Source organism: Alosa pseudoharengus, unplaced genomic scaffold (assembly GCF_046254945.1).
Source record: "Alosa pseudoharengus isolate Yale_2024_CS ecotype anadromous, Long Island Sound unplaced genomic scaffold, YU_APseudo_1.1 YU_APseudo_1.1_scf_17, whole genome shotgun sequence".
NCBI classification, from domain to species: Eukaryota; Metazoa; Chordata; class Actinopteri; order Clupeiformes; family Clupeidae; genus Alosa; species Alosa pseudoharengus.
This window is the reverse complement of record NW_027468640.1, coordinates 2,827,788-2,852,963: the sequence shown is the minus strand read 5'-3', so window position 1 is coordinate 2,852,963 and position 25,176 is coordinate 2,827,788. Positions and strand designations below refer to the sequence as shown.

The window sequence follows — 25,176 nt, the reverse complement described above, 5'->3', positions numbered from 1 at the left end:
TAGGCAGGTGTTTTTTTTCTTTTTCGCATGCCCAAATGTCCGTCAAGGATTCCCGGGACACTGAAAGACCGGGGTACACGAAACTTGGTGGGCATGTAGCCCCACATGGATAGCATAGAATTATCGTTTTTCGTTTTGATCTGTAGCCCTCCCCCGCTGGACTGAACCCCCCGAAAGGAGGGTAGGGCAGACACAGTTTTCTGTGAATATCTCGAGAACCGTAGGGTTTAGGAAGACCACCTTTTTTTCGTATGTTGATCTTAAGGGGCCATGTCAACCCATTCCATAACCACTCATTTCATGTATAGCGCCACCTAGTTAAAAACAAAAAAGTAAAAATGAGGTGTTGTAATCGCAGGTATCTGTGACCTGACATGGTCAAAACTGCACGAAATTGAAAGTGTAGGATCATTATGACACCCTCTGAAGGCATGCCAAGTTTTGTGAAATTCCGTTCATGGGGGGCCACACAATAAATTAATTTATGTTACTGTACCCCAACTGGCCTGTAGGTGGCCGGAGACAGTTTTCTGTGAATATCTCGAGAACCGTAGGGCCTAGGAGGACCACCTTTTTTTGTATGTTGGTCTTAAGGGGCCATGTCAACCCATCCCATTACCACTTATTTCATGTATAGCGCCACCTAGTTAAAAATTAAAAAGCAAAAAATTAGGTGTTGTAATCACAATATCTCTGGCTGACATGGTCAAAACTGCACAAAATTGAAAGCGTAGGATCATTATGACACCCTCCGAATGCATGCCAAGTTTCGTGGACTTTCATTCATGGGGGGCCATACAATAAATTAATTTATGTGTACATTTAGTGACCATACACCAACAGAGTTTTCTGTGAATATCTTGAGAACCGTAGGGCCTAGGATGACCAATTGTTTGCGTCAGTTTGCCTCCAGGGGTCATGTTAACCCATTCCATATGCACACATGTGCATAAATAAATATTCACACACACACACACATACACACACAAACATAAACACGTACACGCACACATGCACACAATTCAAGAATTTCTCAGAATTATGAACAGGAAAGATGGGGGTGGGGTTGCATAAAATCCCAATGTCCTATTGCAGTGACAGGGACACTGTACTGCAGGAGATGTTTTCCTTTGCATGAATGTCAAATTGAGGTCCTGACTCACCATGGTTGTTAAAGATCCCATGGCACTTATCGCAAAGAGTAGGTGGTTCCCTGATTTGCTTTATTTATGTACACATACATAAAGACACACACAAACACACAAAAACACACACACACACTACACATGCACACACACATACATGCACACACACGACACGCACAAACACGCACACAAACACATAAACACACATACACACACACACATGCACCCACACATACAAACACACCTACATACACAAACACACGCACACACATACACACTCACACACAAAAAAACACACACAAAACACATATACCCAAAAACAACCACACACTCTGCAGACACTCAATTACAAACACACAAAAAAGGAACAAAGTAGGAAATGAACACAATTTGACAAGCGTGACTTATTTTTCTGGAAAAAATGTGCTGGATATTTTGTACCGCTCTGCGGTACATCTAGTTATTATTATTGTAAACCAAAAGAGAAGTTATTCAAACAATTAAAGACAGATTTATTTATTTTGACATTTTTCTTTGACTTCTTTTTTTGTTTCAATTTTATATTTGATTAATTTTTGTTTGAATTTGAAAAAGTATTATTTGAACATTTTGGCACATATAACACTCCGTGTCTGTGTGTTTGTGTGTGTGTGTGTGTGTGTGTGAGATCATGGTGGTGTGACCTGTGGTGTGTGTGTGTGTGTGTGTGTGTGAGATCATGGTGGTGTGACCTGTGGTGTGTGTGTGTGTGTGTGTGAGATCATGGTGGTGTAACGTGTAACCTGCTCCTGGTCTCCCCTGCAGGTCATCTGTGTGTTCTCCCTCTGGCTCTGAGCTGCTGGAAAGCGGGGGGGTCGCTGGGTCCCTTCAGTCCACCACCCTCTGCATCCCGGCACCCCATCGCCCCCACACACACCTGCACCGGGAGCTGTACATCTGCGAATCCCAGGGCGAGACAGACAGTGATGCGGACGTCCAGAGCCCCGTCCTCCACTCCGGGGGCCTCGCGCCGGTGATGCGCTCCCAGCTGCGTGTGGGGGGGGTGGAGGGTCCGGGGGGGGGGGCGGACACCACCGCCATAAGCCCCGTGGAGCTGCCTGAGGGGGGGGTGCTGGAGCTGCAGGTGTCCCTGTCCCGCCTCGGCCACCAGGGGGCGCAGGACCCGGGCTGCTCTGCGCTGGGCAGTGCGCGCGGCGTGGAGGGCTTCATGCGAGGGGGGGGGACCCCCGAGCCTGTGGACGACCCCGAGCCCCCCCCAGTGGTCAGCGAGGCCGAGCTGTACGTGCCCCTGAGGGACAGACAGCCGCTCAGCCAGAGGGGGGTGCTAGTGAGCGCGGGGCAGCTAGGGCAGGTGGAGGTGACGCTGCAGGCCACGGGGGGGCGGGGCCAGGAGGAGGGAGGAGCCTCAGAGGGGGACAGGACGGAGGGAGGAGCCACGGGAGATGACCACGCCCCCTCCTCCTCCTCCGTCTCCTTTGGAATCCTGTCAGAGGAGTCAGAGTCAGATCAGGAGCCCAAGGAGCCCAGCAAGCACCGGCCTCGCCACGCACGTAAGTACACACACACACACGCGCACGCGCGCACACACACACACAGACACACACACACATACGCACGCACAGACACACATACACACGCACACACACACACAGACACACACGCACGCACACAGACACACACACACAGCCCAGCAAACACTGGATGCGGCACGCACGTAAGTAAACACACACAAACACACACCACATGACACCACACCACACACACACACACACACTCCTCTCAGATGGTGCTATAATTAACACACACGCATATCACACACAGACACTCCTCACAGATGGTGCTATAATTCACACACAGACACATGCACTAAAGCTCGTTTGAGGCAGTTATTGGCTGGGTGGGGCTATGTGAACTAGCATGTGTGTCGTGTGAGTGTGTGTGTGTGTGTCGTGTGAGTATGTATGTGTCGTGTGTGTATCGTGTGTGTGTGTGTGTGTGTCGTGTGTGTATTGTGTGTGTGTGTGTGTGTGCCTGTGCCTTACAGATAGATGAATAGACAGATCAGTGTCACTGGGCTGCTTTGGGAACTCTGGTTCATTCAGTTGAGTGAGGGCTTCCCATGTCTAGTGTGTGTGTGTGTGTGTGTGTGTGTGTGTGTGTGTGTGTGTGTGTGTGCGGGGGGGCTTTTGGGTGGGGGTGTCGTTTGGGATGAAAATAAAACAGTGGTGCGGTGGAGGTGGGGTTTGACGGACACCAGCATGTGTGTGTGTGTGTGTGTGAGCGAGTGTGTGTGTGTGTGTGTGTGAGCGAGTGTGTGTGTGTGTGTGTGTGACCGAGGCAAGAAGAGGCGAGGAGTGGAGAGAGGCGTCGCCCGAGCCCTTAAAGCTGCACTCCTGGTCACTCCTGGTCAACGCTCAAAAGGGAAGCGTCCTCTGCTCCCCTCCTCTCCTGCCTTCAGCCGCCTCTGCTGACCGACTCTCACACACACGTAAGAAGCTCACACACACACACACACACACACACTGAGCTCATGAGCTCACAGCAAATCTCAGAGAGGGTATTGAGAAAAATTGTGGAAATACAGAGTGATACCTGCTAGGTCTGTGTGATGGTGGTGTGTGTGTGCGTGTGTGTGTGTGTGTGTGTGTGGCTAAGGTCTAAGGTGCTACGGTCTTGTGGCTATGCCATACTAAACGCTAGATGAATTGCAGATAGGGCGCTCTTTGTTACTTTGCTTACTGTTCTGCTGTTGTGCTAAGAGTGTTGTTGTTGCTATATGTGTGTGTATGTGTGTGTGTGAGAGAGTTTATACACTTCTGTCGGCTTTATTTGTTGTCTTTACTCTGTGTGTGTGTTTGTGTGTATGCGTATGGGTTTGTGTGTGTGTGTGTGTGTGTGTGTGTGTGTGTGTGTGTGTGTATGCTTTTGAGTGTGTGTGTGTGTGTGCGTGTGTTTCAGACTGAGGTAATTGCTGCTTGTATGGACATCACTTCTGTCATTTTATGGGTGGGGGGTTGGTCATGGTATGGAATGAGCTGTGTGCCCATAACAACAAACAATTATTCTTAAATATCAAACACACAATAAAACTATAATATGATAAAGAGTGATTTGAGTGCCAGCTCACACACACACTCGCCAGGCATCATGTCACACACTCACACACTCGCCAGGCGTCATGACACACACTCACACACTCTTAGTGCTTAAGCTCTTGGTGCTTTTATTTCTTAAGTAGTATTTTGTTTATTAGCCTTTTATTTATTAATTAGCCTTTTATTTGTTAATTATCCTTTTATTTCTTAATTAGCCTTTTATTTACAGTTCCCTCTGGGTCTCTCAAATTGGCTGTCAGGTGTTGTTATTGTTTGGTATTTAAGAACTCAGGTGGACGCACAAACACGTTGCCATGGAAAGGCTCAGACAGGTCAGCGCTGAGGGTCTGTGAGCGCCTGAAGAGACAGCCTGGCGATTGTCCCAGTGTGTGTGTGTGTGTTCCAGTGTGAAGGTCATTCATTCTCTGTTCGCTTGGTTTGTGGGGTAATATGTGGGTCACAAGCCAATTGGCCTGGAAGTCATTAGCCACAAGGAGAACGTGTAGCTTCACACACAGAACTGGAACACCTGTACACACACATACACACACACGCATACATAGAACTAGAACACATGCAGACACACACACACACACACATATACATAAAACTATTACACCTGTAGACACACACACACACACACACACACACACACATACATAGAACTACAACACCTATAGACACACGCACACATATAGAGCTAGAACACCTGTAGACACACACACATAGAACAAGAACACCTGTAGACACACACACATAGAACAAGAACACCTGTAGACACACACACACACACACACACATACATAGAACTAGAACACCTGTAGACACACACACACACACATATAGAGCTAGAACACCTGTAGACACACACACATAGAACAAGGACACCTGTAGACACACACACATAGAACTAGAACACCTGTAGACACACACACACACACACACACACACACACACACACACACACGCACACACATACATAAAACTAGAAGACCTGTAGACACACACACACACACACACACACACACACACACATAGAACTAGATCACATGTACAGTACCCTTCAGAATTATTGGCACCTCTGCTAAAATTGACTAAAAACTGGTATAAAAATAATCTGTTGGTGATTTATTGTAATCTCACAATGGAAAAAATGGAAAAATCCAACCTTGAGGGGAAGCTAATGTATTTATTCTGAGAAAAAGGAAAATCTTATAATGAAATAAATATTAATGCCAATAATTGTGAGCAACTTGTTTTTGTTAAAAAAATATTTATTTCTGAGATTTTCCTTTTTCTCAGAATAAATTTGCTTCCCCTGGAGGTTGGATATTTCCTCATTGTTTTCATTGTGATATGTACAATAAATCACCAAAAAATGTTTTTTTTATACATGTTTTTAGTCAACTTTAACAAAGGTGGCAATAATTCTGGAGGGTACTGTACACACACACACACACACAGAAACACCTGTAGACACACACATACAGTACACACACACACACACACACACACACACACACAGAAACACCTCCAGACACACACATACAGTACACACACACACAGAAACACCTGTACACACACACACACAAACACACACAGAAACACCTCCAGACACACACATACAGTACACACACACACACACACACACACACAGAAACACCTCCAGACACACACATACAGTACAAACACACACACACACACACACACACACAGAAACACCTCCAGACACACACATACAGTACACACACACACAGAAACACCTGTGTACACACACACACACACACACACACACAGAAACACCTGTAGACACACACACACAAACACACATATACACACTTTCATTTTAACCGATGACATTTAACATGTACCATTTAACACTTCATACTTAACACTCAACATTAAAAGATTTCACACTCAACATTTAACCCTCAACATATAACATTTAACATGTAACATTTTATATTTGAAATTCAACATTTAGCTCTTAACCTGTAACATTTAACACTCAACATTAAACAGTCAATTTTTAACACTTGGCATTTCAAATTCAAGATTTAATCCTTGACAGTTAACACTCGGCATGTAACTAAACAAACTCATTTTATTTCACATTAAACAGAATTTACACTTCTATAAAAGCGTCATTCAAATGGAGATTCATTTGTGCGTAAAGGCTGCCTCCACACACACTCCTGAATTTGAGTTGGGTGTGGCATGCATAGAAGAAGCTTCTGTGTGTGTGTGTGTGTGTGTGTGTGTGTGTGTGTGCGTGTGTGTGAGTTTCTGTGGAATGCGTGTCATGTCACGTCATGTCATGTCTCTGCACCATGTCCGCTCACACTGGGTGATTTGTGAGGAGCTCAGTTGTAGCTTTGCTATTAATACACACACACACACACACACACACACACACACACACATTTCATGCCTATAAACTAGGCTACGGAGTGAAATCACTTCTAATATCTCTCCTTTCTCTTTTGTATTTATTCCTGTCTATCTTTTTTTATCTTTCTTCCTCTTACTCCTGTTCATCCCCCACTCTCTCCCTCTACTCCTGTTCATCCCCCACTCTCACCCTCTACTCCTGTTCATCCCCCACTCTCTCTCCCTCTATTCCTGTTCATCCCCCACTCTCACCCTCTCTCTCCCTCTACTCCAGTTCATCCCCCACTCTCTCTCCCTCTCTCTCCCTCTACTCCTGTTCATCCCCCACTCCCTCTTTCCCATTTCTCACCCCCTCACTTCCTCCCTGTCTCTCTTTCCCCTTTATCCATCTCTCCCCCTCCCCCTCTCTCCCCTCCATCTCTCCCCTCTCACTCTCTCTGTCCATCTCTCCCCCTCTCCCTCCATCTCTCCCCCCCACTCTCTCCATCCACCCCCCTCTCTCCCTCAATCTCTCCCCCTCCATCTCTCCTCCATCTCTCCCCACTCTCTCTCCCTCCATCTCCCCTCCATATCTCCCCCTCTCTCTCCCTTTATCTCCCCCCCCCACTCTCTCTCCCTCCATCTCCCCTCCATATCTCCCCCTCTCTCTCCCTTTATCTCCCCCCCCACTCTCTCCCCCTCCATCTCTCTCTCCCCCCCTCCATCTCTCCCCCTCTCTCTCTCCCTCCATCCCCCTCAGGGCTCAGGCGTAGTGAGAGCCAGTCGGAGAAGCAGGTGAAGGAGGCCAAGTCCCGGTGCAAGCGCATCGCTCTGCTGCTGACCGCTGCTGCCCCCCACCCCAGCAACCGGGGGCTGTTGATGTTCAAGAGGCACCGGCAGCGCGCCCGCAAGTACACGCTCGTGAGCTACGGCACCGGCGACCAGGAGCCTGACCTCTACTACCACTTCGACCAGAGCGAGGACGAGGCCGACGCAGCGGACGAGGACGGCGAGGACGCAGACGAACACACACACCACGCGGTCCACTTCACAGTCTTGACCAGCAGCGGCGGAGGGGAGTGTGCGCTCGAGGAGCACGCGTTTGCACATGCTCAGAGCGCCATCGGCGTGGAAGCAGCAGCAGCACCAGCAGTGGCAGTCGTAAAGCTCCGAGGCCGAGACGCGGGGCTACTGGAGATCGAGCGGAAGCTTCAGGAGGACGCCGAGATGGACCAGCTGTCGGAGACGAGGGGCAAGGGGGCACTGATGTTCGCCCAGCGGCGCCAGCGCATGGACGAGATCGTGGCGGAACACGAGGACATGCGGCAGAAGGGCCTGCCCGTCGAGAGCAAACAGGAAGCAGAGAAGCACCTGGCCTACCAGCAGCAGGTGGAGGAACACGCTTACCTACAGCAGCAGGACAGCCAGAACTACATGGACGTCAACCTCCACCACCAGCAGCAGCAGCACCACCAGTACCAGCAGTACCAACAGGAGCAGCAGGAGCAGCAGTACTACCAGCAGCAGCAATACTACCAGCAGCAGCAACAGTACCAGCAGCAACAGCAACAGTATGAGATGCAGCAGCAGCAGTATGAGATCCAGCAGCATCACCAGATGCAGCAGCAGCATCAGTACCACGAGCAGCATCATCAGATGCAGCAGCAGCATCAGTACCACGAGCAGCAGCAGCATCACACGCAGCACATGAACGGCAGTGTCCAGGGCAGTGACAGCCAGTCATCCGTGGCCAATCGCAGCGCCCGGCCATTTGTGGCAAGCCAGGAGCATGCTGGGTATTCAACGGTGGGACAGGGCGAGCAGATCGCCTCGCGCGACGAGCGCATCTCCGTGCCCGCCATCAAGACGGGCATCCTGCAGGACACACGTCGCCGGAACACACAGGGCAAACCCATGTTCACCTTCAAGGAGAAGCCCAAGGTCACTATTTAAACCGTTTTTATATTTTATTTGTTAGACCTGTCGTCCTGGCTGTTGTAACTAAATTTCCCCGGTGTTTGAATAAAGTCTTCTTATCTTATCTTATCTTATCGATATTGTATTGTATCATATCGTATCATATTTTATCGTATCTTATCTTATCTTATCTTATCTTATCTTATTTTATCTTATCTTATCTTATCTTATCGTATCTTATCGTATCTTACCGTATCTTATCTTATCTTATCTTATCGATATTGTATTGTATCGTATCGTATCGTATCATATCATATTGTATCGTATCTTATCTTATCTTATCTTATCTTATCGTATCTTACCGAATCTTATCTTATCTTATCGTATCGTATCTTATCTCATCTTATCTTATCTTAAGGTGTCGCCCAACCCAGAGCTACTCAATCTGCTGAACCGCGGTGATCGTCGGCCGGGCTTCGACTCGGGGCCTGAGGAGGACTACCTCAGCCTGGGTGCCGAGGCCTGCAACTTCTTGCAGGCGCCGCGTGTCAAGCAGAAGGTCCCGCCTCCCGTCGCCCCCAAGCCCCACATCAACCCCAACTCCCCTCCTTGGTCCCCGCAGCCCGACCCAAACCTGCCCCAGCAGGAGATGCCCCAGCACGCCGAGCCCGCAGACGCTCACCACCCCGCTGCTGATGGCATGATGCCCCCCGCCCAGCCCCCCTCCCCAGAGGAGCAGCAGGCGACCGCAGCAGAGTGGACTCAGCCGGAACCTCAAGTCCAGCCGGGTCCGCATCCAGAACCCTGGGGGGAGAGCCAGCAGGAGCCCCCGCCCACCACCAGCGCCTCCCAGGCTGTGGCACAGCCCCCCCTAGAGCCCCCCACAGACGCCTGGGCCCCCACCCAGGCACCGCAGCAGACACCCGTCAGTGGGTGGGGTCCTGCTGAAGCCCCCGTCCAGTCGCAGGCCTCCTGGGCAACCCAACCTCAGCCTCAGGCCCCCGAGGTGCCCTCCCAGATGCCTGCTCAGACACAGGGCCAGCCAGCCTGGGTGTCCCAGCCCCCCCCAGCACAGCCCCAGGCGCCCATGCAGAGCCCTCCACAGGCCCAGCCCCCATGGGTCACCCCCGCGCCCCCTCAGCCTGCTCCTGCCACCACCTGGGCACAGAACCCCACCCCATCACCACCCGCCCAGCCCACCTGGACCCAGCCCATGCCCCCACATCAGGCCACGCACCAGTGGGCAGCTCCCCAGAGCCAGCCGCAGCCGCCCTGGGCCCAACCCCCCCCCCAGCAGCAGGGTAATGCCCCTCAGCAGCAGGGTAATGCCCCTCAGCAGCCACCCTGGGTCGCCCCCGCTCAGGTGCCCCCCCAGGCTGCAGCAGCAGGCGGCTGGCCCCCGTCCCAGAGCCCCCCCCAGGCGCAGCCTCCCTGGGCACAGCCGCAGACCCCCCCCCAGCCAGCAGGGGGCGCCCCATGGGCCCAGCAGCAGCCGCAGAGCCCCATGCAGCAGCCCCCCTGGGCCCAGCCGGCCACCCCCCAGCAGATGCAGCAGAGCCCTCAGCCCCACATGGGCACCTGGCAGGCGACCCCCCCCGCCCAGAACCAGCCGCAGCCACCATGGGCCCAGCCAGCCCAGCACCAACAGCACCAGCCGGCCCAGCAGCAGCAGCATCCAGTTGCCCCCTGGGGGCAGGATCAGAGTCAGGTACAGTCCTCCTGGGTGCCCCCACCCCCCAGCACCCAGTGGAGCCCCCCCACCCCCACCCCCACTCACAGCTGGGCGCCGCAAAACCACCAGCAGCCCCAGCCGCAGGGCCCCCCGACACCCCCCACCGAGAACCCCCAGCAGCCCCAGCAGCAGCCGGTCAGACAGTGGGGGCAAGCGCAGATCCAGTCCACCCCCCCGTCCCCCCCCCAGAGGATGAACTCCTACCCACTGGCTGCCCGGTTGCCCCCACCTGCCCCGCCCCCCCGCGAAGAGAGCCCCCCCCCTCCTGCTCACGCTGGCATGGGCTCTGCCTTCGAGATGCCCGCTCTGCGTGGCAAAGGCGCCGAGCTCTTCGCCAAGCGCCAGTCGCGCATGGAGAAGTACGTGGTCGACTCGGCGACCGTCGAGGCCCACAGGCCGGCCCGCCCTCCCTCCCCTAGCCCCTCCTCCTCCGCCCCCCCCGCGGAAGTGCCGTGGAAGTACTCTCCCAACGTGCGCGCCCCCCCCCCAAAAGCCTACAACCCGCTGCAGTCGCCCATGTACCCGCCGGGCGCCATCAAGCAGCCCCCCCCCTCCTCCGGCCCCGTCCCCAAGGGTGCCAAGGGTGCCAAGGACAAGGAGAAGCAGAAGAAGCCGGCGCCCAAACCGCTGCACGTGCTGGACGTGATGAAGCACCAGCCGTACCAGCTGGACGCTTCGCTGTTCACCTACGGCCCTGCGGCCGAGGCTTTCGCCGCCAAGCAGAAGGCGGCCGAGGAGGCGGCCGCCAAGCAGGCGCAGGCCCAGGCAGCGGCGGCACAAGCCCAGGCTCAGGCACAAGCGCAGCAGCAGTACGAGCACATGCCCGCCGGGTACGGCTTCATGCCCCAGCAGCCGTACGGGGTTGCCAGCCCCTCCCCTGCCATGCATGATGGGCACTACCCCCCAGCCAATCACAGCGCTTACCAGCAGCCTCACATGATGCAGCAGCCCGCCTACCAGCAGCAGCAGCCGGCCTATCAGCAGCAGCAGCCGTACGGCCAGGCGTACGCCCCCATGCCCCCCACGCCAGCCTATCCGCAGCCTCTGCCCAGCGCACCCTACGCCCCCGAGGCCTACCTGCACCCCCACGGCACCCCCTACGCCACGACACCAGCACAGCAGCCTCCCGCCCCTGCACACGCGCCCGCCCCGTCACCCGCGCGCCAACCCGCGCCACCCAGCTCCTACGCGGCGCCCAGCTCCTACACGGTGCCCAGCTTCCCAGTGAGTGCCAGGCCGGACTCAGGGGCAGCGGGCAGCAGCAGCGCGGCGGCAGCGCCAAAGCCCAAGTTCGCCGCCAAAAAGAGCGCAGCTCAGGTGTGGAAGCCCAGCGCAGGGGACAAGGAGTGAGGGGAGGAGGGCACTTCATAGTGTGCACTGCAGAGTAATAGTATACATACTTCATACTTCATAGTGTGCACTGCAGAGTAATAGTATACATACTTCATAGTGTGCACTGCAGAGTAGTAGTATACAGTACATACTTCATAGTGTGCACTGCAGAGTGTAATAGTATACATACTTCATAGTGTGCACTGCAGAGGAATAGTATACATACTGTACTTCATAGTGTGCACCGCAGAGTAATAGTATACATACTTCATAGTGTGCACTGCAGAGTAATATTATACATACTGTACTTCATAGTGTGCACCACAGAGGAATAGTATACATACTGTACTTCATAGTGTGCACTGCAGAGTAATAGTATACATACTTCATAGTGTGCACTGCAGAGTAGTAGTATACATACTTCATAGTGTGCACTGCAGAGTGTAATAGTATACATACTTCATAGTGTGCACTGCAGAGGAATAGTATACATACTGTACTTCATAGTGTGCACCGCAGAGTAATAGTATACATACTTCATAGTGTGCACTGCAGAGTAATATTATACATACTGTACTTCATAGTGTGCACCACAGAAGAATAGTATACATACTGTACTTCATAGTGTGCACTGCAGAGTAATAGTATACATACTTCATAGTGTGCACTGCAGAGAAATAGTATGCATACTGTACTTCATAGTGTGCACTGCAGAGTAGTAGTATACATACTTCATAGTGTGCACTGCAGAGTGTAATAGTATACATACTTCATAGTGTGCACTGCAGAGTAATAGTATACATACTGTACTTCATAGTGTGCACCGCAGAGTAATAGTATACATACTTCATAGTGTGCACTGCAGAGTAATATTATACATACTGTACTTCATAGTGTGCACCACAGAGGAATAGTATACATACTGTACTTCATAGTGTGCACTGCAGAGTAATAGTATACATACTTCATAGTGTGCACTGCAGAGTAATAGTATGCATACTGTACTTCATAGTGTGCACTGCAGAGTAGTAGTATACATACGTCATAGTGTGCACTGCAGTGATAGGAGAGATAGTGAGCACTATTAGTTACTGGTGTGGGGTATTAGATGGGAGGGCTAGTGTGTACTCAGTAGTGTGCACTGATAATAAGAGGATAGTATGGGCAGGAGAGAGGATAGTATGGGCAGGAGTGATGTGCACTAACTGGTCTTGCTGTAACTCAGGGGTGTAGATGACTCGGTCCCTAATCAGGTCCTGGTCTGTTAAGTCAGCAGATTTTATATATGATATGAGTTATTTGTGAGTTGAGATAAGTCCGTTTTTACAAGCTCACTCCAGCAACAAGATGACAATCAGAACTAGCCCAAGTGGTTCAAAACCAAATTCTAGTTCAGTGAACATATTTCTGTAGGGAATTGTATTTGTAGAGCATTATTTTTTATATGTTGAGTATATCGATTGTAATTTGATACCCACTTGATGATAAATTGTACATTGATAATTATCAGTAAGTGGAGAGTTTTATATTCTTGTGGCGTGAGAAGCTGGGGGTGTGAGGGGTGTCAGGACAGGAACAGCACAGACGGACGGGGCTAAGAGAGGGACACACAGCGCTGAGAGACGAGAAAGAGTTTGAGAAAGTTTTACAGAGTAAAGGGGAAGAGGATACGTTCACATGGGAGGGATGTCAGGAGCCTAAGGCGTCGTCAGATTCCCACCTCATTCTTCCACCTGAGAAACTGGCAATCCCTGTCAAGGGTCTGAGGACAGCCAACACACACATTAACATGTCACAAATGTATCCCAAAGCCAACACACACACTGTAACATATCACAGGTGTAGCATGAGGATAGCCAACACACACATTAACATATCACAGATGTAGCCCAAAAACAACACACACTGTAACATATCACAAATGTAGCCCAAAGACAACACACACACTAATATATCACAAATGTAGCACATAGCCAACACACACTGTAACATATCATAAATGTAGCCTAAAGATAACACACACACACTAACATATCACAGATGTGGCCCAAAGACAGCTGATATTGATCATATTCATGCAGACATTGTGAGGTGGGAAGTGTGAGTCTGAGGGATATTTAGTGACTCAAATCACATAAAGACATGAATCGCATAAAGGGTCAGGTTTGTTTGTACAGTCACCAGTCCATGTCTAATTCTGTGTGTAGATGACGCATCTACGTGTGTTAATGATAGATAGATAGATAGATAGATACTTTATTGATCCCCAGGGGAAATTCAAGGTCTCAGCAGCATACATACAACACAAACACATTCTTCAACAGCAGAAAGAGTAATTAAAGTATATAATATAAAAACACAACTAAGCAATAAGGACAGTAGAAGATAAAGAATATGCTAAATATACTAAAATACAAATTATACTAACTAACACTTAATACAATATATAAAAATGTCGCAAGTATGTCCTGCCATTCCTGACCACTGGGATCATGACGACGACAGAGGATCACAAGAGATGATGCTCATTTCACCAAATTCAATTGTGTGTTGCAAAGCATGTGTCTGTAAACGGGAGACACGTTACCTTTTGTAAAAACGATTCTAGTCAGGAGTGATGGATCCAATGGCATCAATGTGGAAGTTTGTGTCATGGCTGGGGATTATGGGTAAGATAACACACCCTGTTTTGGTTCATGGTGTGTCCACAAGCTCATGAGACGAGAGGAGAGTGTGTGGTTGTGTGTGCCCACAAGCTCATGAGACGAGAGGAGAGTGTGTGGTTGTACGTGAGGGGTCAGCCGTAGACCATCCCCAAGAGACCCTTACTTCACCACCTTTGTTTTTTTTCCTATATTTTGTCACTGTTGATTTTGTGTCATTTTTGATGAAGGTGATGAAATATGACTAAGTTCACATCAGTAGTCAGTGGTACATAATCGACCCAATAACTACCTGTTCTCTTGATCTCTTCTTCCCATCTTCTTCCTTTGTGCTTTTTATTTTGTGTTTCTGTTTTATTTATTGATTTATTTACTTTAGTGTGTTTCTGTTTTTTGTTTTGTTGTTGTTTTGTTGTTGTTTTCTTCTCCTGAGGTTCTCTCCACTGTGCCATTAAAACTATTTCTGTTCTTCAGTTGACTTTGGTTCCTCTGTTCTGCTGTTCTCACCCCTGCATGTAATCATCCTTCCTCTTTGCTTCTGTTCATCTCTGACTTTCTCTTCCATTCGGTTCATCTCGTTCTTCTTGCTACCCAGAAGCCTCTGCTTTACCTTTTGCCTTTTTAATTGTGTTTCCTCGGCTAGTTCGAGAACAGACTGTCTCTTCTCCTCTAAGTGTTTTTTGTGTTTGTAGTTCATACAATACCTGATAGCTTTTGGATAGCACCAGTGACAGCAGTTTCAGCCCGGTATAACAAATACCCAACTCTCATTCTTTGGTGAGTTAGCAGAGTCAGATAGGCTGCCAAGCTAACTAGCCAACTGTAATACTTAACACTTGCCCTCACAAGTGGTCACATAATCTGTGTGTTTGTTTGCACAAACAGCATAATCACCTCTGATATCCCATTTAGCTCAGGCTTAACAAACAGTGATCCTGTGGTTAGCATGCTAGCTAACTGTATCTCAGTGAGGCTCTCTGATTGACGCGTCCACAGTGATATCCTGAGAGCAGCTGCAGATGAGAGTGAGCACCACTAATTTTAGCGCCTAGCTGCCCACCTATAAAATATAGCACATGCCACAGAGAGGATTCTAACCTAGTTATGGCTGACCTCAGAGTATCATCATCAAATCCGAGACGACTTCTAGAACAAAGGTAAGAACTCCAGAACTTCTGAAGAACTCTTCTTTCCCAGGTAATGATTTTCGGAGTAGTGGACTCAACAGCACTGCCCTGTCTGAGTCAGATGTGGTGACGAGACCTATCTTTGGGGTCAGGCCCGCGGTCGCCCTGCAACCCAGGGGAGCTGGGGAGGAGGATGCGGCTAAATTGGGAGAAATGTGATCTGGCATCCCATGACCTGAGGAGGGCATGCAGCTCTCGGCCCTCTTACACACCTGTTCCTTAAATCAGCCAGATTTAACCCCCTCACACACACACACACTCCTGCCCAAGACAGATCCCTAGCAGCAGCCTGACAAAAGAGAGCTGCTGCTGACCGACTGTCACTCCTCACTGGGATATCAACCGATTGAGTTAGAGTTTGGCACTTGTATGACGTAGGGTTTCAACTCTGTCCTGATATCTTATGGGAGAAGTGTTAGGTAGGCTTTGCAAATAGCGAACTGTTAGCCACTAGTTAGCACATAGCTATATTGCCATAGCTCCTGCCAAACACACAGCTAGCTAGCTTGGTTCATGGACTAATTCAATTATTAATTCCACATCTGAAAAAGTGATTAATTGGTGTCCCATACACAACAAAAATATATGTTCTCAATATATTTTTCAAATGGCCCATTTATTTATTTTAAAAATATTTCAATATATTTCTTTCTGTATGGGATCATTCATGATTGTGAGTGCAGTATTACTGTCTTTAATCATGTTTATCTGCTCTTACTGCTTGATAAGAAAAAACGTTTATTTAGAGACGTAAGGTGACACTCTCACTTATGCAGACCGGAATGTTGCACTGCTCTGTCTTGTTAGTATTCAAGGATTTTTGTTATTAATGTCCTATTGAATAGGGTTAGGGTAGGGTAGGTATTAATATCCTACTGAATAGAGTTAGTGTCCTACTGAATAGAGTTAGTGTCCTACTGAATAGAGTTAGGGTAGGGTAGGTATTAATATCCTACTGAATAGGGTAGGGTAGGTATTAGTGTCCTACTGAATAGAGTTAGGGTAGGTATTAGTGTCCTACTGAATAGAGTTAGGGTAGGGTAGGCAGTGTTTCCTCTGTGTTGATTTGGTAGTGGCGGCCCCCCACGGTTTAATTTTCTTCCCCCACGGTATCAGAAATGGGGCAGACGTACAATAGTCGCAGTTGCCTTTCAAAATTCATTGTGCAGACCTGTTGTAGATTCTCCAAATATACAGCTCAATCACAACTGAAAATAATTAAGCCTCATTGTGTGTGAATAGAGGTGAATACATATAACTGTTTGTGTTGCAGCGAAGTGTCAGTTGTCAGTTCCGTGGGGGGGACAGGCCTGCCCCCACTGCTTAAAAAAACCCTAGAGGGTATTAATATCCTACTGAATAGGGTTAGGGTAGGGTAGGTATTAATATCCTACTGAATAGGGTTAGGGTAGGGTAGGTATTACTGTCCTACTGAATAGGGTTAGGGTAGGGTAGGTATTAATATCCTACTGAATAGGGTAGGTTAGGTATTACTGTCCTACCCGGGTGGCTCTATAACTGTACTCTTAAACGCTTAAATCCATTTCCTCAGCCTGAAACTGACACCGGCAAAGGTGCTTTTGTCAGAATGTTTCTGCCTCTATATTTAAATCCAGCCAGTGATGCACACAGACCGATATAGAAGCGCTGGCACTGAGGTGGGCACAGACACATCATCACTAGATGGGCACAGACACATCATCACTATATGGGCACAGACACATCATCACTATATGGGCACAGACACATCATCACTGAGGTGGGCACAGACACATCATCACTATATGGGCACAGACACATCATCACTATATGGGCACAGACACATCATCACTGAGGTGGGCACAGACACATCATCACTAGATGGGCACAGACACATCATCACTGAGGTGGGCACAGACACATCATCACTATATGGGCACAGACACATCATCACTATATGGGCACAGACACATCATCACTGAGGTGGGCACAGACACATCATCACTATATGGGCACAGACACATCATCACTAGATGGGCACAGACACATCATCACTATATGGGCACAGACACATCATCACTGAGGTGGGCACAGACACATCATCACTATATGGGCACAGACACATCATCACTATATGGGCACAGACACATCATCACTATATGGGCACAGACACATCATCACTGAGGTGGGCACAGACACATCATCACTATATGGGCACAGACACATCATCACTGAGGTGGGCACAGACACATCATCACTATATGGGCACAGACACATCATCACTGAGATGGGCACAGACACATCATTACTATATGGGCACAGACACATCATCACTGAGGTGAGCACAGACACATCATCACTATATGGGCACAGACACATCATCACTGAGGTGGGCACAGAAACATCATCATCACCAGTGAATCCCCAAAACCATTGCGCTAGCTCCCATCCCGTTGCTTAGCAACTCTTAGAACACATTGCACTGCCCTTTGCATTACCCTTAAATATGCATATATTTTCAACTGTCATGGAGCACTGAAAGTGATGTAGGCCTCATTGGCTATCACTCTGACTGACCAGAGGTAGCCATGGAGCACATGATCTCCATATTCAAGTAGGCTATACAAGCAATTATTAAAGAAGAGTTTCTGCTTGAATTTTAGGCTAGGCTAGTAAATCCGGCCAATTCATAGTCAACGCCATCTTGAACACTGGAGTTTGGATCCAGCGGCAGTCGGCTTTGACCATGCGCCAAGTTCCAAAGCTGGAAATGACGCATGGAGCAACGTCGATTTTTATTGGATATTCTGTAAAAAGAGTCGTCCTCCAGTAAGAGGGTGGCGATAAAAGAAAAAGTTGCTCGGGAACGCGCATGGTGTCCGAGTGGAGTCGCCCTGAAGCGCAACTTCATTTCATTGGATAACAGCGGCTCTAACTAAGAGCGGTCTGCCTGCCGTCCTGCTGCATTTGAACATGACGTGAAATATCGTAGTCGAACTATAAATAAACTATTAGTGCCATATTTTTAGTGCCATGTGTAGCACATTTTTACAGTCTATGATTAGTTTGTTTTTTTATTTTATTGATTGCCATCTCATAGCGGGGGCTCTAAACGTATTCTAGCTTTGGCCCATGACCAAATCAAGCCAATAATAGCCAGTAGCCACAATAATGACTCAATCCTGTTTCGAAAATGGAAGATAACGCACAGAACAGCCAGCCTGAGCGGACAATTACGTCCCCAGCTATTTACTTGCTGCTCAAAGCACAGGTATTTATTTGGGTCAGGCTTATTCGAGGCAGACCTTTATTTCTTACATTGTGCGTTTTATTGTGAGACATGCGTTTCGTTTGGAGCGGCATACCAGGCTTTACACCAGGCATAACACGGACTTTTGTGCACGGAGCTGGTTCCAAGTACTAGAACATGGCGTATGCTAACATGCCGAAGCTAATCTGCACGCTCTTGACCCCCCTGGCTACGTCACATCTATGAAACTCCCGCCCTGCGTCCTGATTGGCTCTACCATAAAATCTGGTGCCGAAATCACTCCCAATGGAAGTGATCCCAGATGGATGTGAGTGGATCTGGCGAGAGAGTAGGCTACCTACATTGCTGGTAGCCTACATTTTGGAACAGTATAGCTACATGAACTAATTATCTATTTAATGTCTTCCAGCAAGGCCGTAGTCATGATGTCAACATTGGGGGGGACCAAATCTGTGGTGGGGTCTGAGGGCCATGCAAAAAATCTTATTAAAAATCACAAACAAGTTATTACGACGTTTTTTCCAACTTGTGTGCCGTCACCACATTTGATTCCTACGTTTTGCCTGCATGGATGCGCGATCGAGTGCGCATCTAAATAATATGCAAGATGCAACAACCATTTCTAAGAGGCCTATAAACAGGGTAATTCCTGGCATTAGTATTAGCATATGAATGCATTATTTATGTTGTAAGACATGTGAAAGAAATGAATGACACAGGCTTGCAAAAATTCATCATTTAAAATAAAACTTTTCACTTTCGCTATCATTGCGAGAATAGGTTACAATATGGAAAATGTTTCAAAGTTCCCTTTGAGTCTGATCGGCTCCAAAAATGTATGGGATTTCCTTAGCCTGTGCTACACCTTTCCAACAAGTTTTGTGAGAATTGTGAGCTTTTGCGATATTGTTGCCAGCCCTACCTCACCGCAGTAGGGTCAGAGAGGGTTAAAGTGGAGCTAGTACAGTAATCAAGGATCTTTGGTAGGGTGCAGTAAATGGAAGCTTTTGATAGCGCACGCTACTAACGAACGGAAAACCACCAGGTCAAACCACTCAGAGGTGTAGGCTACTCTGGAACCATCACTAGGTCACTAATTTGTGCGTTATTTATGTTTGATTACATTTCAGATGGTGGTGCGTGTTGGTTTCCTGTAGAGTTTTTTTTTCTTTATTTATTTTTCTATGACATTTTGGTCATATTTGAATATTGGGGGGGGACGTCCTCCTCAATGTCTATGGTGACTACGGCACTGTCTTCCAGTAGCCTATCGTATAGGTTATATATAGGTTAGTTGTGAATGAATATGACTTGATGTTTTGTAGCCTACATTTCCGTCAGTCTACAGTCTTTTAGCCCATCTTTACCATGATAACCCTTCCAAGATAGAACCTTTTCGACACTCTACTTTGAGAGACCAACCACCACTCATGCCATCGATGTTGAATTTTGGGCGTCTGACGGAAACTGATCAATATCTGACCAACAATTAGAATTGATTTGACACTCTTTTGCTGTCCAGGTTTGCAAATCATTCATTTAGAACATTTAATTTGCGCTATTTGTTATTGTAATCACAGCACGGCCTTACTATGTTATCATTACCATATCATTACAATATCGCAATTAATAATCATCATAATCATCATCGTCAGCATGGCATGTCACAGATAGCCTACCTGCTCCACCACTGAGTTCTTATCATGTAGCCTCAACTAGACTCCACCACCTGCTCACTGTCCCTCTGCTCTGTATGCTTGCTTACATCCTCGTTCAAACTCAACGAACTTCAACATGTTGCTGACATATGCTTGCTTACTTCCAATAATGTATTTTTGAAGCTTCTACATTGTTGTTACTTTTGCACTATTGTCACTACCGGCACCCGCCGAAATTTCGTGTAGGCAACTTCGATTAACTTTTGAAGTGCTCACAGAATCCTGGCTCTGAGCCAAAATGCGAGTGGTGGGGCCTGACGTGAGCTGTTATTGGATCAGTCGAGTGTCAATATGGAAATGTAACCAATGGGCCGCTGATTGTCCTTCCTTTGGGCCGATCGTTGGCCAAAATGATTCAATTAAATATAGCCTATTCTAAAAGGTGCGTCGGCCCACCGGGAAAATGCCCGGTATGCCAGATAGCCAGTCCGCCCATGTCCGTGGCGAAGCAGTGCTGGCGTCATGGTTACGTGACCCTGTGCGGCGCGTCTCCGTAGCGAAGCAGTGCTGGCGTCATGGTTACGTGACCCTGTGCGGCGCGTCTCCGTGGCGAAGCAGTGCTGGCGTCATGGTTACGTGGCCCCTGCAGTGCGAGATCACTCTGGGTTGGTGATATTTTTAGCACAGAGGCCAGAGATGCCCATGTTGGACTCACTAATCTGGGTGGGAGGCCTCAGACAGCGTATGCACAGGCAGTGCAAACATCTGTCTCTATCACACACACACACACACACACACACACACACACACACACACACTCTCACTGCTCTTAAAGCCCAAGCCATCTGGGCCATCTCTGAAAGTCCACCACAGCATTACCCGTGGGTGTGTGTGTGGGTGTTGGTGTGTATTTTAGTCAGACCTATATATAACTGATATTCTCAGTTCTATTATGTAAGATCATAATCAACGGGTCACATTTAGCACATTCGATCCCTCCTGGTTAGGAAGCTTGAGGTCAGTTCGATCCCTCCTGGTTAGGAAGCTTGAGGTCAGTTTGATCCCTCCTGGTTAGGAAGCATGAGGTCAGTTCGATCCCTCCTGGTTAGGAAGCATGCTTAAGGTCAGTTCGATCCCTCCTGGTTAGGAAGCTTGAGGTCAGTTCGATCCCTCCTGGTTAGGAAGCATGCTTGAGGTCAGTTCGATCCCTCCTGGTTAGGAAGCATGAGGTCAGTTCGATCCCTCCTGGTTAGGAAGCATGCTTAAGGTCAGTTCGATCCCTCCTGGTTAGGAAGCTTGAGGTCAGTTCGATCCCTCCTGGTTAGGAAGCTTGAGGTCAGTTCGATCCCTCCTGGTTAGGAAGCATGCTTGAGGTCAGTTCGATCCCTCCTGGTTAGGAAGCATGAGGTCAGTTCGATCCCTCCTGGTTAGGAAGCATGCTTGAGGTCAGTTCGATCCCTCCTGGTTAGGAAGCTTGAGGTCAGTTCGATCCCTCCTGGTTAGGAAGCTTGAGGTCAGTTCGATCCCTCCTGGTTAGGAAGCATGCTTGAGGTCAGTTCGATCCCTCCTGGTTAGGAAGCATGCTTGAGGTCAGTTCGATCCCTACTAGCTTGAGGTCAGTTCGATCCCTCCTGGTTAGGAAGCATGCTTGAGGTCAGTTCGATCCCTACTAGCTTGAGGTCAGTTCGATCCCTCCTGGTTAGGAAGCATGCTTGAGGTCAGTTCGATCCCTGCTGGCTTGGGGTCAGCCCGATTCCTGCAGAATAATAATGACTCTCCCATGTCCACATTCACGGCTGAGTGCCCTTGAGCAAAGCACCTCAAACTGCTCCCTGGGCGCAGTGTCTGTCTGTCTCTATCTATCTATCTTTTTATCTATCTATCTATCTATCTATCTCTCTGTCTATATACTGTATGTATTTAATGTACATCAGGGAAGAGTCACTGGAAGTCATCAGAATCAAATTCACTTCTTCACGTCTAGATAAGTCCCACTTTTACTGTCTCATTATTCTAAAGTGCATTAGGTTGGAGGTGAACATTTGCCAGAGCAGTTTTGGATGTGTAGAGGTATCAGAACCACTGCGATTGAGTGTGTGTGTGGAAGTGCTATTGATTGTGTGTGTGTGTGTGTGTGTGTTACTGAGTGTGTGTGTGTGTGTGTTACTGAGTGTGTGTGTGTGTGTTACTGAGTGTGTGTGTGTGTGTGTGTGTGTGTGTTACTGAGTGCGTGTGTGTGTGTATGTGTGTGTTACTGAGTGTGTGTGTGTGTGTTACTGAGTGTGTGTGTTACTGAGTGTGTGTGTGTGTGTTACTGAGTGTGTGTGTGTGTGTGTGTTACTGAGTGTGTGTGTGTGTGTGTGTGTGTTACTGAGTGTGTGTGTGTGTGTGTTACTGAGTGTGTGTGTGTGTGTTACTGAGTGTGTGTGTGTGTTACAGAGTGTGTGTGTGTGTTACTGAGTGTGTGTGTGTGTGTTACTGAGTGTGTGTGTGTGTTACTGAGTGTGTGTGTGTGTGTGTGTGTTACAGTAATGCTTCCCACCTCTGCACCCTGCTGGCAGCTGGAGCTGGGCTTCAGATGCACGTGCACTCCTTAACCAGCAGAGGGCAGCGGAAGCTTATAGTTCATGACTGACAGTGGGGGCACTGGCTATTTATATGAGAAAGAAATTTCTTTTTGACACATGAGTGAACTGTTTTGGGAGAGATATGAGCTTTTGCAGGTGAACCATGGTGTTGTGCTGAACCATCCAGGTTATTTTGGCAAAAGCACCAAGAGTGCTGAGAACGTCCGGTCTGTTTCAAGAAATGAGCCAAAGCAATTGAGAAGGATCTTTGCAATTTCGTGGCACTGACTCTTTATATGGGAAAGGAATTTAGTTTTGAAGCATGAGCGAAAGGTTTTGGGAGAGATATGAGCTTTTGCAAGTGAGCTATAGTGTTGTGCTGAACTGTAAGGCTGTTTTGCCAAATTATCTTGTTTTGATAATGTCATTTCTGTTTCAAGAAATAAGCCAAACCAATGGATAAAAACTCCACACACACCCAGAGGCATACATTTACACACACACACCACACACATACACACACCCAGAGAGATACATTTACACATACACCCACTACTGCCATCTGTTACACACGCATGCACACATCTACAAACACACAAACTGCAGAACCCAACTGTCTCTTTGTGTGTCAGTCTGCACTCATGACCCACCAGTCTGTCTGTCCATTGAACTCATTTCTTTCTATTTCTTCTCTTTCCCCAACCCTCACTCAATCTCTCTCTCCATCTCTCTCTCTCTCGATGTCCATTTCTCCATTTAATATAGTTATATATATATAGATATATCGACTTTATTCTCCATTTAATATAGTTATATATATATATAGATATTTCGACTTTATTCTCCATTTAATATAGTTATATATATATATAGATATATCGACTTTATTCTCCATTTAATATAGTTATATATATATATAGATATATCGACTTTATTCTTGCACTGTTGCACTGTTTGACTTACTCATTTGCACCATCACCATGACACTCATTCACACTTTACCTTACCTTACCTTATGCACAGAGGACCACAGGCTCAGTCCCTGCTTCAGTCATTGCAAGCGCACCTGATTGATTATTCACCCACTATGTGGATACTGTTTTTTAGAATTGATTTTGATTAAGTTTTATTTAGTATAATTTGTATTTTGTATATTTAGTTAATTCTTTATCTTCTACAGTCCTTATTGTTTAGTTGTTTTTTTATATTATATACTTTGAATTACTTTTTCTGCTGTTAGTGAATGTGTGTGTGTTGTCTGTATGCTACTGTGACCTTGAATTTCCCCTAGGGATCAATAAAGTATATATCTATCTATCTATCTATCTATCTATCTATCTATGACTCTGTCTCTCTCCATCTCTCTCTCTCCATCTCTCTCTCCATCTCTCTCTCTCTCCATCTCTCTCTCCATCTCTCTCTCTCTCTCTCCATCTCTCTCTCTCTCTCTCCATCTCTCTCTCTCTCTCTATTGCAGGTGGTGAGCAGGAGTGCATCTTTGTCTCCACCAGCTCGGCTGCCCCTATTGGCCAGAAGTTTCCGCTCAGTGTCCAGCTCTCCGGCGCTCTCTGCTGCGCCCTCTGGTGGCCCCTCGGAGCGTGTGCACAAGCCTCCGTCCCCGTGGGAGGCGGCCTCGCGACACCCGCTGGGCCTGGTGGACGAGGCCTTCGCCTTCCAGAGCCTTCAGCAGTCGCTGGCGTCCAGCCTGAGGTCAGCCGCCGACCGCAAGCAGCTGCCGACCCCGCCGCCCGAGTGGACGGCCCGCGTGTCCTACGATGCGTCTATGACGCGCTCGCTCAGTCCCGCCTCCTCCACGCTGAGCCGCACCTACAGCTCCGCCCTCTCGCGTAGCCACGCCCCTCCGCGCTCACCACAACCCTTCCTGTCTCCCACCAAGAGCTCCGCCTCTGAGCCCGCCTCCGGAGCCCTTTACTCCGCCCCCTACAGACAGACTCCACCCCTTCGGTCACTCACGGAGGTCAGTCTCGGCCCATCTTGGGCCAGACCCTCTCCAGCCCAAACACACGCACACACACAGAGCCGATACCGGTCCAGTTACACCTGGAGACGCTAAACCTGGCCAGGGTGGAGTCCCGCTGCAGGACCCGATGACCTGAACACACAGGGGAACCCTACAGAAAGGCCTGCAGCACAACTGCCCACATGGGAGAGAAACTTCTAGAACACCTGTAGCCCAGAGAGAGAGAGAGAAACTTCTAGAACACAGCCCAGAGAGAAAGAGAAACTTTTAGAACACACC

The 25,176-nt window shown here is 48.4% G+C and overlaps 2 protein-coding genes across 2 annotated transcripts in view; both read left to right on the top strand.

Annotated features, from left to right (window-relative positions):
* Nucleotides 1-11,609, top strand: part of synpo2a (synaptopodin 2a) — a 48,427-nt gene extending 36,818 nt beyond the window's left edge. The window contains exons 3-5 of the mRNA XM_076289556.1: nucleotides 1,950-2,695; nucleotides 7,371-8,551; nucleotides 8,946-11,609. Coding sequence (XP_076145671.1) covers nucleotides 1,950-2,695; nucleotides 7,371-8,551; nucleotides 8,946-11,609 — 4,591 coding nt within the window. The remainder of the gene's footprint in view (nucleotides 1-1,949; nucleotides 2,696-7,370; nucleotides 8,552-8,945) is intronic.
* A 9,203-nt stretch (nucleotides 11,610-20,812) lies between these two features.
* The window catches only part of LOC143127841 (uncharacterized), a 6,569-nt gene continuing 2,205 nt past the window's right edge, over nucleotides 20,813-25,176 (top strand). Inside the window, exons 1-2 of the mRNA XM_076289555.1 lie at nucleotides 20,813-21,014; nucleotides 24,428-25,176. The exon at nucleotides 24,428-25,176 is cut by the window's right edge and continues 1,638 nt beyond it. Coding sequence (XP_076145670.1) covers nucleotides 20,813-21,014; nucleotides 24,428-24,990 — 765 coding nt within the window. The 3' untranslated portion in view covers nucleotides 24,991-25,176. The remainder of the gene's footprint in view (nucleotides 21,015-24,427) is intronic.